This window comes from Salmo salar, chromosome 01 (genome assembly GCF_965601325.2).
Source record: "Salmo salar chromosome 01, fSalSal1, whole genome shotgun sequence".
Taxonomy (NCBI): Eukaryota; Metazoa; Chordata; class Actinopteri; order Salmoniformes; family Salmonidae; genus Salmo; species Salmo salar.
The window spans coordinates 129565082-129582500 of NC_138291.1; the positions used below are offsets into that span (position 1 = coordinate 129565082).

Below are 17419 nucleotides of genomic sequence, written 5' to 3' on the forward strand. Positions count from 1 at the left end.
GCAGTTTGAATGTTAGCTTTACCGCACGCTCATTTAGCATTTACTGACTTAGCAGTTTGAATGTTAGCTTTACCGCACGCTCATTTAGCATTTACTGACTTAGCAGTTTGAATGTTAGCTTTACCGCACGCTCATTTAGCATTTACTGACTTACCAGTTTGAATGTTAGCTTTACCGCGCGCTCATTTAGCATTTACTGACTTAGCAGTTTGAATGTTAGCTTTACCGCACGCTCATTTAGCATTTACTGACTTAGCAGTTTGAATGTTAGCTTTACCGCACGCTCATTTAGCATTTACTGACTTAGCAGTTTGAATGTTAGCTTTACCGCACGCTCATTTAGCATTTACTGACTTAGCAGTTTGAATGTTAGCTTTACCGCACGCTCATTTAGCATTTACTGACTTACCAGTTTGAATGTTAGCTTTACCGCGCGCTCATTTAGCATTTACTGACTTAGCAGTTTGAATGTTAGCTTTACCGCGCGCTCATTTAGCATTTACTGACTTACCAGTTTGAATGTTAGCTTTACCGCGCGCTCATTTAGCATTTACTGACTTAGCAGTTTGAATGTTAGCTTTACCGCGCGCTCATTTAGCATTTACTGACTTAGCAGTTTGAATGTTAGCTTTACCGCGCACTCATTTAGCATTTACTGACTTACCAGTTTGAATGTTAGCTTTACCGCACGCTCATTTAGCATTTACTGACTTACCAGTTTGAATGTTAGCTTTACCGCGCGCTCATTTAGCATTTACTGACTTACCAGTTTGAATGTTAGCTTTACCACGCGCTCATTTAGCATTTACTGACTCAGCAGTTTGAATGTTAGCTTTACCGCACGCTCATTTAGCATTTACTGACTTACCAGTTATTTCGTTTAGAATGTTTCTAAAGCTATCCCTCGGCTGTGATCACAGTCTGGTTCACCTATTTTTTATACAGTAAAAATAAATATTTTTCTATGTTGGTTTTGTGATGTTTATTATGTTGAACACAGGATAATGTAGTTTCTGTTTAATGATGGTAATACATATAACACAGAACCCATCAGACATCAGACTGACATCAGTGTAATGCTGCAACCTGCTATGCTTCAGGCTGGGATTCAATCCCATCGCGGCTTTAAAGGCATTGTTCCTTCATTCGTGGAGATCCCATTCACTGGAAACGCTGCAAATATCAGCTCCATAGGAACTTGTCTTTAAAAACCGCAATACCTATAACCCGCGATCGGAATGAATCCCTGCCGTAGAATCATCCAGAAATCACATTCCATTACAAGATAACATTAGAATGATCCAGTAATCACATTCCATTACAAGATAACATTAGAATGATCCAGTAATCACATTTCATTACAAGATAACATTAGAATGATCCAGTAATCATCACATTCCATTACAAGATAACATTAGAATGATCCAGTAATCACATTCCATTACAAGATAACATTAGAATGATCCAGTAATCACATTTCATTACAAGATAACATTAGAATGATCCAGTAATCATCACATTCCATTACAAGATAACATTAGAATGATCCAGTAATCATCACATTCCATTACAAGATAACATTGGTATGATCCAGTAATCATCACATTCCATTACAAGATAACATTAGAATGATCCAGTAATCACATTCCATGACAAGATAACATTAGAATGATCCAGTAATCACATTCCATCACAAGATAACATTAGAATGATCCAGTAATAATCACATTCCATTACAAGATAACATTAGAATGATCCAGTAATCACATTCCATTACAAGATAACATTAGAATGATCCAGTAATCACATTCCATCACAAGATAACATTAGAATGATCCAGTAATCACATTCCATTACAAGATAACTGTAACGGTCGTCGTAGTAAGTGGACCAAAGCGCAGCGGGTTGAGTGCTCATTATATATTTATTTATTTTGAATACTTAAGAAAACAAAACAAGAAAACATATGAACGAACAGGATTACAGGCTAAACACAGCTATGCAATCACAACTTCCCACAAAACCCAAACAAAACACACCCCTCTATATAGGACCTTCAATCAGAGGCAACGTGGAGCAGCTGCCTCCAATTGAAGGCCAAATCAATAAACTAAACATAGAACTAAAAAGACTAGAACATAGAAATATACTAACATAGAACATAGCCCAAAAACCCCGGAAGACACTAACCAAACACCCCTCTACATAAACACACACCCCGAACCACATAAAACAAATACGCCCCTGCCACGTCCTGACCAAACTACAATAACAAATAAACCCTTTACTGGTCAGGACGTGACAATAACATTAGAATGATCCAGTAATCATTACATTCCATTACAAGACAATGTCACATAATACTAATTCATTATGCCTTGTTGAAGCTGTTACCACAGCTTGTTTCTAGCAGCTTGGTCAAGGTGTTGTTACCTTTGGCATATCATTACATTGCACCTGTATAATATGACTGATGTCTGTTAGAATCACCACAGCCAGTAGGATTACAGAATCACCACAGCCAATAGGGTTAAAGAATCACCACAGCCAATAGGGATATAGAATAACCACAGCCAATAGGGATATAGAATAACCACAGCCAATAGGGTTAGAGAATAACCACAGCCAATAGGGTTAGAGAATCACCACAGCCAATAGGGTTAGAGAATCACCACAGCCAGTAGGGTTAGAGAATCACCACAGCCAATAGGGTTAGAGAATCACCACAGCCAATAGGGTTAGAGAATCACCACAGCCAGTAGGGTTAGAGAATCACCACAGCCAGTAGGGTTAGAGAATCACCACAGCCAATAGGGTTAGAGAATCACCACAGCCAGTAGGATTAGAGAATCACCACAGCCAATAGGGTTAGAGAATCACCACAGCCAATAGGGTTAGAGAATCACCACAGCCAATAGGGTTAGAGAATCACCACAGCCAATAGGATTAGAGAATCACCACAGCCAATAGGGGTAGAGAAGTATTATTATCCGTAGAACTGCAGGGACCTCGTAGTAACACCCCCTCCCTCCCCCACAGTTAGCCAGTTAGCGCCCCACGCTAATGTTACAGGTCTTGCAACTGGGGTCCTTCTTAGCATTGATGGTAGACATGCTACTGAACTGGTGTCCTTGGATCTCCTCCACGCTGCCTAGGGCCAGGTCCACGGGCTCGGTGTAGATCACCTCCAGAATCACATCCTGGGCGTGGTGGAACACCAGCCGCCCCTCCTCCTCCTCCTGGGTGCATGTCAGGAAGCGGTTGTCTGAGATGTCCAGCGCCGGGAGACGGCCCTTACAGAATAGGTCCCCTGGGGAGCCCTCTCGGGCCAGCACCAGGATCACGTAATGGTAGGCTGTGTACATGCAGTAGAAGTCCCCGAAGTACAGGTTGGTCTTGGTGTTGAACAGGGCCTCGGCCTGGATCTCGAAGCGGTAGCGTCCGTAGGGGGAGTCCTGCGGGGGCTTGCCTGTGTTGAACTCCGTGTTGCAGCTGAAGTAGATGCCTTTCAGCTTGCCACTGATGGGAGAGCCGTGGCTGCCACTGTTGTCCTTTACAGCCGGGAGCATCCGTTTCTCCTGTGTCTCTCTGGAATCACAAGAGGGGCTTATCACCACACCAGACCACATTAATCAACCAGCATGCAAACACTATCAAACACAGAGACAGACAATCAGCAAGGAAACAGAACTCTGAGTCTACAACAGGTCATCTTCCCATTAGTCCTATCCTGCTTGAAGGACAAGGAAAAATAGCTTTTAGGAACACAAACCTTTCCTCGTTACTCACCATGGATCACTTTTAGAATGTCAGAATGTATCTCAACAGAATCACACTTTGAGAATCTTAATCATTTGACAGATACTGCGGCTCGCTGGAGGTGTACACGGGCGGCCTCCCATTCACTTTGCCAGAAAACCAGCACGGACCGTCACCGCAGTGAGACCCCGGTGTTTGCACCGGGGGACCGGGTCTGGCTCTCAACCCGAAACCTGCCCCTCCGCCTGCCCTGCCGGAAGCTGGGGCCGTGGTTTGTGGGGCCCTTCAAAGACCTGAGGAGGTTGAACGATGTGTGTTACAGATTACAGCTTCCCTCTGATTATCGTATTAACCCCTCGTTCCATGTGTCTCTCCTCAGGCCGGTGGTGGCTGGTCTGCTCCAGGAATTTGAGGTGCGGGAGGTCCCTCCTTTGGACATCGAGGGGGCCCCGAAGTACTCCGTTCGTTCCATCCTGGATTCGAGGCGTCGGGCAGGGGGCCTTCAGTACCTCGTGGAGTGGGAGGGGTACGGTCCGGAGGAGAGGTGCTAGGTTCTGGTTGCGGATGTGTTGGACCCTGAACTGCTGCCGGTGTTTCACCGTCGCCGGCCGGATCGCCATGCGCTTCACCCTCCGGGTCGTCCCCGAGGTCGGTGTCGGCGCGCCGCTGGAGCCGCGCGTCAAGGGGGGGGTACTGTCACGACTTCCGCTGAAGTCAGCTCCTCTTCCTTGTTCAGGCGGCGTTCGGCGATCGACGTCACCGGCTTTCTAGCCATCGCCGCTCCATTTCTCATATGTCCATTTGTTTTGTCTTGTTCCATACACACCTGGTTTTAATTCCCCAATTAATCTACATGTATTTAGTCCTCTGTTCCCCATCATGTCTTTGTGTGTAATTGTTTATTGTTATGTGCAATGTTCACGCGTTATACTTTTGTACATGTTCCGTGTTTTCTTTTGGGCACTTTGATGTCATTTTGTGCCTCTTTCTTGACCAGAATAAAAGTGCGCCTGTTAAATCTACTCTGCTCTCCTGCACCTGACTTTGCCTCCCGTACACAGCCGTAACAGGGATTCAATCTTGCAACACTATTACCTAAACTATTATCAATACAATACTAGTACCAATACAATTATGAATACAATACTATTACCTATACTATTATCAATACAATACTATTACCAATACTATTACCAGTACCATTAAGAATACAATACTATTACCAATACTATTAAGAATACAATACTATAAGCAATATATTATGAATACATTAATATTACCAATACTATTAAGAATACAATACCATTACCGATAGTATTATCAATAGTATTATCAATACAATACTATTACCAAATACTATTATGAATACAATACTATTACCAATACTGTTATGAATACAATAATATTACCAATACTGTTACCAATACTATTATGAATACAATACTATTACCAATACTATTATAAATACAATACTATTATCAATACAATACTATTACCAATACTATTATCACTACAATACTATTACCAATACTATTATAAATACACTACCATTATCAAATACTATTTTCCAATACTATTATCAATACAATACTATTACCAATACAATACTATTGCCAATATTATTATAAATACAATACTATTACCAATACTAGTATCAATTCAATACTATTACCAATACTAGTATCAATACAATACTATTACCAATACTAGTATCAATACAATACTATTACCACTACTAGTATGAATTCAATACTACCATCTACTCTCTCATTACCAATAGAAAGCTGTTGAGCTTTTAAAGGTTGAGAGAATATGCTGTACGTACCTCGTTTTATTGAAGTAGTCCTCCTGCTGGTTCCGATAAAACACTGAGAAGCTCAACATCCTGCCAGCTACCCCCTCAGCCTTCTCCAGCAACTGTGTCAGATGCACAGTGGAGTAGTCTGGGGGAAAATAATAATGCACAGTGGAGTAGTCTGGGGAAAAACAATAATGCACAGTAGAGTAGTCTGGGGGAAAATAATAATGCACAGCAGAGTAGTCTGGGGGAAAATAATAATGCACAGTGGAGTAGTCTGGGGAAAAATAATAATGCACAGTAGAGTAGTCTGGGGAAAAATAATAATGCACAGTAGAGTAGTCTGGGGGAAAATAATAATGCACAGCAGAGTAGTCTGGGGGAAAATAATAATGCACAGTAGAGTAGTCTGGGAAAAAAAAAATAATGCACAGTAGAGTAGTCTGGGAAAAAAATTATAATGCACAGTAGAGTAGTCTGGGAAAAAATAATAATGCACAGTAGAGTAGTCTGGGGAGAAATAATAATGCACAGTAGAGTAGTCTGGGGAAAAAAAAATAATAATAATTTGAATCAAATCAAAGTTTATTTGTCACATGCCCTGAATACAACAGGTGTAGTAGACCTTACAGTGAAATGCTGAATACAACAGGTGTTGTAGACCTTACAGTGAAATGCTGAATACAACAGATGTATTAGACCTTACAGTGAAATGCTGAATACAACAGGTGTAGTAGACCTTACAGTGAAATGCTGAATACAACAGGTGTAGTAGACCTTACAGTGAAATGCTGAATACAACAGGTGTAGAAGACCTTACAGTGAAATGCTGAATACAACAGGTGTAGACCTAACAGTGAAATGCTGAATACAACAGGTGTAGACCTAACAGTGAAATGCTGAATACAGGCTCTAACCAATAGTGCAAAAAGGTATTAGGTGAACAATATGTAAGTAAAGAAATAAAAGCAACAGTAAAAAGACAGTGAAAAACAGTAGTGAGGCTATATACAGTAGCGAGGCTATATACAGTAGAGGCTATATACAGTAGAGAGGTTATATACAGTAGAGAGGCTATATACAGTAGAGAGGCTATATACAGTAGCGGGGCTATATACAGTAGTGAGGCTATATACAGTAGAGAGGCTATATACAGTAGAGCCTATATACAGTAGAGAGCCTATATACAGTAGAGAGGCTATATACAGTAGAGGGGCTATATACAGTAGAGAGGCTACATACAGTAGAGAGGCTATATACAGTAGAGAGGCTATATACAGTAGAGAGGCTATATACAGTAGAGAGGCTATATACAGACACCGGTTAGTCAGGCTGATTGAGGTAGTATGTACATGTAGATATGGTTAAAGTGACTATACATATAGGATGAACAGAGAGTAGCAGTAGCGTAAAAGAGGGGTTGGCGGGTGGTGGGACACAATGCAGATAGCCCGGTTAGCCAATGTGCGGGAGCACTGGTTGGTCGGCCCAATTGATGTAGTATGTACATGGATGTATAGTTAAAGTGACTGCATATAAAATTAACAGAGAGTAGCAGCAGCGTAAAAGAGGGGTTGGGGGGCACACAATGCAGATAGTCCGGGTAGCCATTTGATTACCTGTTCAGGAGTCTTATGGCTTGGGGGTAAAAACTGTTGAGAAGCCTTTTTGTCCAAGACTTGGCTCTCCGGTACGCTTGCCATGCGGAAGTAGAGAGAACAGTCTATGACTGGGGTGGCTGGGGTCTTTGACAATCTTTAGGGCTGGGCCGTACGCACTACCCTCTGTAGTGCCTTACGGTCGGAGGCCGAGCAGTTGCCATACCAGGCAGTGATGAAACCGGTCAGGATGCTCTCGATGTTGTAGCTGTAGAATCTTTTGAGGATCTCAGGACCCATGCCAAATCTTTTTCGTTTCCTGAGGGGGAATAGGCTTTATCGTGCCCTCTTCACGACTGTCTTGGTGTGATTGGACCATTCTAGTTTGTTGGTGATGTGGACACCAAGGAACTTGAAGCTCTCAACCTGCTCCACTACAGCCCCGTCGATGAGAATGGGGGCGTACTCGGTCCTCCTTTTCCTGTAGTCCACAATCATCTTCTTAGTCTTGGTTATGTTGAGGGATAGGTTGTTATTCTGGCACCACCCGGCCAGGTCTCTGACCACCTCTCTATAGGCTGTCTCGTCGTTGATCAGGCCTACCACTGTTGTGTCATCTGCAAACTTAATGATGGTGTTAGAGTCGTGCCTGGCCATGCAGTCGTGGGTGAACAGGGAGTACAGGAGGGGACTGAGCACGCACCCCTGGGGAGCTCCAGCGTTGAGGATCAGCGTGGTAGATGTGTTGCTACCTACCCTCACCACCTGGGGGCGGCCCGTCAGGAAGTCCAGGATCCAGTTGCAGAGGGAGGTGTTTAGTCCCAGAGGCCTTAGCTTAGTGATGAGCTTTGAGGGCACTATGGTGTTGAACGCTGAGCTGTAGTCAATGAACAGCATTCTCATATAAGTGTTCCTTTTGTCCAGGTGGGAAAGGGCAGTGTGGAGTGCAATGGACATTGCATCATCTGTGGATCTGTTTGGGCGGTATGCAAATTGGAGTGGGTCTAGGGTTTCTGAGATAATGGTGTTGATGTGAGTCATTACCAGCCTTTCAAAGCACTTCATGGCTATGGACGTGAGTGCTACGGGTCTGTAGTCATTTAGGCATGTTGCCTTTGTGTTCTTGGGTACAGACCAAACTTGCACTTTTTGATAAGCTATTCCACAGGGGATTAAAACCTGAGGAAGTTGTCATTTGGTTGCCAGTTGGTTGTCAGTTGGTTGTTGTGACCCTGGAGGATTGGAGCCGTCTGTCTCCATGACGATGACTTTGGTGCTATTCATAGTCCTCCGTTAAGAAATCACTGTCACATCTCTGCTGCTATGTAACTCTAAACCATCAGCTGTCTGTCTGCTCATTGGCACGGTTCTTCCCTCAATTAAACTCTCTCTCCCCCACCAGCTCTCCCTAATTATCCCTCCACCTCTTTCTACATCTTCATGCTCTACCTCTCCGGTTTCTCTCTTTATTTCATCACTCTTTCTTTTCTGTTTGTCACCCCATCTCTCCTCTATTTCATCACTCTTTCTCTCTCTGTTTGTCACCCCGTCTCTCCTCCCCTTGTTCTCACCTGCAGTGTAGAATTCAATGATCTCACTCCATTCAGAGACGGCATAGTTCCCGTCACTCTGCTTGGAGGCAGTCTGGACAGCTACAGTGTAATCTGTCCTGGGGCTCAGGAACCAGTGGCCTCTCACTGTCATGGGCAGTGGCACCGCCTTCGCCACCAGCTTAGTGGGGACATCCTGAAACACAGGGACAGACAAACCACTTAGTGAGGACATCCTGACACACAGAGAAAGACAACCAGTTAAACTTTTTAGTGACAGGGGGCAGTATTCGGAAATTCAGATGAATGACGTGCCCAAATTAAGCTGCCTGCTACTCGGGCCCAGAAGGTAGAATATGCATAGATTTGGATAGAAAACACTCTGAAGTTTCTAAAACTGTTTGAATGATGTCTGTGAGTATTACAGAACTCATATGGCAGGCAAAAACCTGAGAAAAATCCAACCAGGAAGTTTGACCTCACATGGTTGTAGTCATTTCAAATGATGTTCTATCTAAACTACATTGTCTGTGATGTCATATTGCACTTCCCAAGGCTTCCACTAGATGTCAACAGTCATTAGAACCTTGTTTGAGGCTTCTACAATGCAATTTGATTGAATAATACCCGGAACAGTAAGTGGTCGACCTGGTGTCATTGACTTACCTCGTGCACGCTCACGTAGGGCTAGCCATTTTTATTTTTCTTCTGTAATGAATCTGCTATAGTCCGGTTGGAATATTATCGAAATTCTACGTTAAAAACACCCTAAAGATTGATTGTGAACATGATTTGACATGTTTCTACAAACGCTGAGGGAACTTTATAACTTTCCGTCGACGGTGGATAGATGCATTTTAGAATGGTGATCTGGACGCGCCATCAAAACGGATTTATTTCGACATAAATTATGGACTTTATTGAACAAATTAACATTTATTGTGGAAGTGGGAGACCTTCCGAGTGCATTCAGCCGAAGATCAGCAAAGGTAAGATAATATTTTTAACATATTTCAGCGTTTTGTGGATGCCGTGGCTGGACGGCTAACTGAATAGCTTGGGGCTCAGTACTCAGAATATTGAACAATGTGCTTTCTCCGTAAAGTTATTTTGAAATCTGACAAAGCGGTTGCATAAAGGAATAGTTCATCTATACTTCTTTAATTAATTATATATTTTGTCAACGTTTATGATGAGTATTTCTGTAAATTATGGTGCCCATTCACCGGAAATTTTGGGGTGAATACATTTTCTGAACTTCCCGCGCCAATGTAAAATGGGTTTTTTGGATATAAATATGAACTTGATGGAACAAAAAATGCATGTATTGTCTAACATAATGTCCTAGGAGTGTCATCTGATGAAGATCGTCAAAGGTTAGTGCATAATTTTAGCTGGTTTTGTGCTTTTGGACGGCTACCCTTGCTTGGAAAATGGCTGTCCTTGCTAGGAAAATGGCTGTGTTGTTTTTTTTGTTGCTGTGGTGGTATCCTAACATAATCTAATGTTTTGCTTTCGCTGTAAAGCCTTTTTGAAATCGGACAACGTGGTTGGATTCAGGAGAGGTTTATCTTTCAAATGGTGTAAAATAGTCGTATGTTTGAGAAAATTGAATTGTGGTATTTTAGTTGTTTTTGTATTTCGCGCCATGCGATCCCATTGGCTGTTGGCTAGGGGTTCCGCTAGCGGAACGCCTAGATGTAAGAAGTTAAGGAGAAGTGTATCTATAATTCTTTGAATAACAGTTGAATATTTTATCAACGTTTATGATGAGTATTTCTGTAAATTGATGAGATCATTCACCGGAAGTTTTGGGAGGCAAAACATTTCTGAACATTACACGCCAATGTAAAATGGGGTTTTTGGATATAAATATGAACTTTATCGAGCAAAACATACACGTATTGTGTAACATGAAGTCCTATGAGTGCCATCTGATGAAGATCATCAAAAGTTAATGATTAATTTGAGCTGTATTTCTGGTTTTTGTGACGCCTCTCCTTGCTTGGAAAATGGCTGTGTGGTTTTTCTTGTCTCGGCGCTGTCCTAACATAATCTAATGCTATGCTTTCGCCGTAAAGTCTTTTTGAAATCAGACAATGTGGTTGGATTAACGAGAAGTTCATCTTTAAAATGGTGTATAATAGTTGTATGTTTGAGAAATTTGAATGATGAGATTTTTGTTGTTTTGAATTTGCCGCCCTGCTATTTCACTGGCTGTTGAATAGTGTGTCCCGCGGGTGGGACGCTAGTGTCCCACATTTCCCAGAGAGGTTAATGAGGACATAATAAAACACAAGGAGAGACAACCAGCTTAGTGGAGACATCCTGAAACACAGAGACAGAGAACCAGCTTAGTGGGGACATCCTGAAACACAGAGACAGACAACCAGCTTAGTGGGGACATCCTGAAACATAGAGACAGACAAACCACTTAGTGGGGACATCCTGAAACACAGACAGACAACCAGCTTATTGGGGACATCCTGAAACAGAGGCATACACCCAGCCTAGTGGGGACATCCTAAAACACTCAGACAGACAACCAGCTTAGTGGGGACATCCTGAAACAGAGGCATACACCCAGCCTAGTGGAGACATCCTGAAACACAGATACAGACAACCAGCTTATTGGGAACCTCCTGAAACACAGGGATAGACAAACAGTTTAGTGGGGACATCCTGAAACACAGACAGACAACCAGCTTAGTGGAGATCCTGAAACACAGAGACAGACAACCAGCTTAGTGGGGACATCCTGAAACACAGAGACAGACAACCAGCTTAGTGGGGACATCCTGAAACACAGAGACAGACAACCAGCTTAGTGGGGACATCCTGAAACACAGACAGACAACCAGCTTAGTGGGGACATCCTGAAACACAGGGACAGACAACCAGCTTAGTGAGGACAGAATAAAACACAAAGAGAGACAACCAGCTTAGTGGAGACATCCTGAAACACAGAGACAGACAACCAGCTTAGTGGGGACATCCTGAAACACAGAGATAAAAAAACAGCTTAGTGGAGACATCCTGAAACACAGAGACAGACAACCAGCTTAGTGGGGACATCCTGAAACACAGAGATAGACAACCAGCTTAGTGGGGACATCCTGAAACACAAGGACAGACAAATCAGTTTCATGGGGACATGGACTGATGCAGAAAGCAGGATGTAGTAAACCATGATGCAGTGTAGGCTACCCTGCTGGAAGCTACAGTCTGTCCTCTAACCCTAAAGTAAGCCTTATTTGTATTTTGTATTTATTATGGATCCCAATTAGTTCCTTCCAAGGCAGCAGCTACTCTTCCTGGGGTTTATTATGGATCCCCATTAGTTCCTGCCAAGGCAGCAGCTACTCTTCCTGGGGTTTATTATGGATCCCCATTAGTTCCTGCCAAGGCAGCAGCTACTCTTCCTGGGGTTTATTGTGGATCCCCATTAGTTCCTGCCAAGGCAGCAGCTACTCTTCCTGGGGTTTATTGTGGATCCCCATTAGTTCCTGCCAAGGCAGCAGCTACTCTTCCTGGGGTTTATTGTGGATCCCCATTAGTTCCTGCCAAGGCAGCAACTACTCTTCCTGGGGTTTATTATGGATCCCCATTAGTTCCTGCCAAGGCAACAGCTACTCTTCCTGGGGTTTATTATGGATCCCCATTAGTTCCTGCCAAGGCAGTAGCTACTCTTCCTGGGGTTTATTGTGGATCCCCATTAGTTCCTGCCAAGGCAGCAGCTACTCTTCCTGGGGTTTATTGTGGATCCCCATTAGTTCCTGCCAAGGCAGCAGCTACTCTTCCTGGGGTTTATTATGGATCCCCATTAGTTCCTGCGAAGGCAGCAGCTACTCTTCCTGGGGTTTATTATGCATCCCCATTAGTTCCTGCCAAGGTAGCAGCTACTCTTGCTGGGGTTTATTGTGGATCCCCATTAGTTCCTGCCAAGGCAGCAGCTACTCTTCCTGGGGTTTATTATGGATCCCCATTAGTTCCTGCAAGGCTACTCTTGCTGGGGTTCATTATGGATCCCCATTAGTTCCTGCCAAGGCAGTAGCTACTCTTCCTGGGGTTTATTATGGATCCCCATTAGTTCCTGCCAAGGCAGCAGCTACTCTTCCTGGGGTTTATTGTGGATCCCCATTAGTTCCTGCCAAGGCAGCAACTACTCTTCCTGGGGTTTATTATGGATCCCCATTAGTTCCTGCCAAGGCAACAGCTACTCTTCCTGGGGTTTATTATGGATCCCCATTAGTTCCTGCCAAGGCAGTAGCTACTCTTCCTGGGGTTTATTGTGGATCCCCATTAGTTCCTGCCAAGGCAGCAGCTACTCTTCCTGGGGTTTATTGTGGATCCCCATTAGTTCCTGCCAAGGCAGCAGCTACTCTTCCTGGGGTTTATTATGGATCCCCATTAGTTCCTGCGAAGGCAGCAGCTACTCTTCCTGGGGTTTATTATGCATCCCCATTAGTTCCTGCCAAGGTAGCAGCTACTCTTGCTGGGGTTTATTGTGGATCCCCATTAGTTCCTGCCAAGGCAGCAGCTACTCTTCCTGGGGTTTATTATGGATCCCCATTAGTTCCTGCAAGGCTACTCTTGCTGGGGTTCATTATGGATCCCCATTAGTTCCTGCCAAGGCAGTAGCTACTCTTCCTGGGGTTTATTATGGATCCCCATTAGTTCCTGCCAAGGCAGCAGCTACTCTTCCTGAGGTCCAAAATTAAGGCAGTTATACATTTTTTTTCAACATTACAATACATTCACAACAGATTATTATGACAGGCAGAGGTAACATTAGTGCATCAGTGTGTGACTGTGTGGGTTTATGGCTGTGTGTGACTGTGTGGGTTTGTGTGGGTTTATGGCTGTGTGTGTTTGATAGGAAGTGAGTGAACTTCACACCTCACTTAATATATAGTGGACGTCGTTGCTGATGCCTGAGTTTACAGCCCTGTGTCTCTCTGCAGACCTGCTACAAAGCCATGTATTAGTACCAGCAGCATTACAGCAGTGGGAAATGAAACATTAAAGGGAAATATCAAATGTGTTGCAGTGAAAGACCAGGCTCACTATTCATTACCCACTATCCTCTACAGTCTTAGCTATTACCCACTATCCACTACCCACTAGCCTCTACAGCCTCAGCTATTACCCACTATCCACTATCCTCTACAGGCTCAGCTATTACCCACTGCCCACTACCCACTATGCATTACCCACTACGCATTACCCACTATTCATTACCCACTACGCATTACCCACTATTCATTACCCACTGCCCACTACCCACTACGCATTACCCACTACGCATGACCCACTAGCCTTTACAGTCTCAGCTATTACCCACTATCCACTAGGCTCTACAGTCATAGCTATTACCCACTATCCACTATCCACTAGCCTCTACAGTCTTAGGTATTACCCACTATCCACTAGGCTCTAAAGCCTCAGCTATTACCCACTATCCACTAGCCTCTACACTCTCAGCTATTACCCACTATCCACTATCCTCTACAGGCTCAGCTATTACCCACTATCCACTACCCACTAGCCTCTACAGGCTCAGCTATTACCCACTATCCACTAGCCACTAGCCTCTACAGCCTCAGCTATTACCCACTACTGAGGCCTCTACAGCCTCAGCTATTACCCACATCCACTATCCACTAGCCTCTACAGTCTCAGCTACTACCCACTACCCACTAGCCTCTACAGCCTCAGCTATTACCCACTGTCCACTAGCCTTTACAGTCTTAGCTATTACCCACTATCCACTAGCCTCTATAGCCTCAGCTATTACCCACTATCCACTAGCCTCTACAGTCATAGCTATTACCCACTATCCACTAGCCTCTAGCCTCTACAGCCTCAGCTATTACCCACTACCCACTAGCCTCTACAGACTCAGCTATTACCCACTATCCACTAGCCTCTAGCCTCTACAGACTCAGCTATTACCCACTACCCACTATGAACTATCCACTAGCCTCTACAGCTTCAGCTATTACCCACTATCCACTATCCACTACAGCCTCAGCTATTACCCACTACCCACTATCCACTATCCACTAGCCTCTACAGACTCAGCTATTACCCACTATTCACTAGCCACTAGCCTCTACATTCTCAGCTATTACCCACTACCCTCTACAGACTCAGCTATTACCCACTATCCACTATCCTCTAGCCTCTACAGCCTCAGCTATTACCCACTATCCACTAGCCTCTACAGTCTCAGCTGTTACCCACTATCCACTAGCCTCTACAGGCTCAGCTATTACCCACTGCCCACTATCCTCTACACACTCAGCTATTACCCACTAGCCTCTAGCCTCTACAGGCTTAGCTATTACCCACTATCCACTAGCCTCTACAACCTCAGCTATTACCCACTATCCACCAGCCACTAGCCTCTACAGACTCAGCTATTACCCACTATCCACTAGACACTACAGCCTCAGCTATTACCCACTAGCCTCTAGCCTCTACAGGCTTAGCTATTACCCACTATCCACTAGCCTCTACAACCTCAGCTATTACCCACTATCCACTAGCCACTAGCCTCTACAGACTCAGCTATTACCCACTATCCACTAGACACTACAGCCTCAGCTATTACCCACTATCCACTAGACACTACAGTCTCAGCTATTACCCACTATCCACTATCCACTGGCCTCTACAGACTCAGCTATTACCCACTATCCACTAGCCTCTACAGACTCAGCTATTACCCACTATCCACTACCCACTAGCCTCTACAGTCTCAGCTACTACCCACTATCCACTAGCCTCTACAGGCTCAGCTATTACCCACTATCCACTAGCCTCTACAGCCTCAGCTATTACCCACTACCCACTAGCCTCCAGCCTCTACAGGCTCAGCTATTACCCACTACCCACTACCCACTATCCTCTACCCTGTAGCCAGGCTCAGAAATGTTACTGGAGGCTTAAGGGATTAACAGCTGATCTGCACCATCAAATCATTGAGAGCAGAACCCAAAGGTCAGAGATCTATTAGGGATAGTGTTACATACACATACAGTTGAAGTCGGAAGTTTACATACACTTAGGTTGGAGTCATTAAAACTAATTTTTCAACCACTCCACAAATTTCTTGTTAACAAACTATAGTTTTGGCATCTACTTTGTGCATGACACAAGCAATTTTTCCAACAATTGTTTACAGACAGATTATTTTACTTATAATTCACTGTATCACAATTCCAGTGGGTCAGAAGTTTACATACACTTAATTGACTAAATTTGCCTTTAAACAGCTTGGAAAATTCCAGAAAATGATGTCATTGCTTTAGAAGCTTCTGATAGGCTAATTGACATAATTTGAGTCAATTGGAGGTGTACTTGTGGATGTATTTCAAGGCCTACCTTCAAACTCATCATGGGAAAATCAAAAGAAATCAGCCAAGACCTCAGAAAAAAATGGTAGACCTCCACAAGTCTGGTTCATCCTTGGGAGCAATTTCCAAATGCCTGAAGGTACCACGTTCATCTGTACAAACAATAGTACGCAAGTATAAACACCCTGGGACCACGCAGCCATCATACCTCTCAGGAAGGAGATGCGTTCTGTCTCCTAGAGATGAACGTACTTTGGTGCAAAAAGTGCAAATCAATCCCAGAACAACAGCAAAGGACCTTGCGAAGATACTGGAGGAAACAGGTACAAAAGTGTCTATATCCACAGTAAAACGAGTCCTATAATGACATAACCTGAAAGGCCGCTCAGCAAGGAAGAAGCCACTGCTCCAAAACTGCCATAAAAAAGCCAGACTACGGTTTGCAACTGCACATGGGGACAAAGATTGTACTTTTTGGAGAAATGTCCTCTGGTCTGATAAAACCAAAATAGAACTGTTTGGCCATAATGACCATCGTTATGTTTGGAGGAAAAAGGGGGAGGCTTGCAAGCCAAAGAACACCATCCCAACCGTGAAGCATGGTGGTGGCAGCATCATGTTGTGGGGGTGCTTTGCTGCAGGAGGGACTGGTGCACTTCACAAAATAGATGGCATCTCCCGACAGACCTGGTGTAGACCTGGTGAGGCAGGAAAATTATGTGGATATATTGAAGCATCATCTCAAGTCATCAGTCAGGAAGTTAAAGCTTGGTTGCAAATGGGTCTTCCAAATGAACAATGACCCCAAGCATACTTCCAAAGTTGTGGCAAAATGGCTTAAGGACAACAAAGTCAAGGTATTGGAGTGGCCATCACAAAGCCCTGACCTCATCCTATAGAAAATTTGTGGGCAGAACTGAAAAAGCGTGTGCGAGCAAGGAGGCCTACAAACCTGACTCAGTTACACCAGCTCTATCAGGAGGAATGGGCCAAAATTCACCCAACTTATTGTGGGAAGCTTGTGGAAGGCTACCCGATACGTTTGACCCAAGTTAAACAATTTAAAGGCAATGCTACCAAATACTAATTGAGTGTATGTAAACTTCTGACCCACTTGTAATGTGATGAAAGAAATAAAAGCTGAAATAAATCATTCTCTCTACTATTTTTCTGACATTTCACATTCTTAAAATAAAGTGCTGATTCTAACTGACCTAAAACAGGGAATTTTTACTAGGATTAAATGTCAGAAATTGTGAAAAACTGAGTTTAAATGTATTTGGCTAAGGTTTATGGAAACTTCCGACTTCAACTGTATATTACCGTACAGCCCTGAAGGATGTCTGAACAATG

The 17419-nt window shown here is 43.7% G+C and overlaps 1 protein-coding gene across 1 annotated transcript in view; it reads right to left on the reverse strand.

Moving 5' to 3' along the window:
* Positions 1 to 976: 976 nt before the first annotated feature.
* The window catches only part of LOC106591913 (phytanoyl-CoA hydroxylase-interacting protein-like), a 112667-nt gene continuing 96224 nt past the window's right edge, over positions 977 to 17419 (reverse strand). The window contains exons 4-6 of the mRNA XM_045687338.2: positions 8727 to 8901; positions 5585 to 5702; positions 977 to 3588 (exon numbers count right to left, since the gene is read on the reverse strand). Coding sequence (XP_045543294.2) covers positions 3048 to 3588; positions 5585 to 5702; positions 8727 to 8901 — 834 coding nt within the window. The 3' untranslated portion in view covers positions 977 to 3047. The remainder of the gene's footprint in view (positions 3589 to 5584; positions 5703 to 8726; positions 8902 to 17419) is intronic.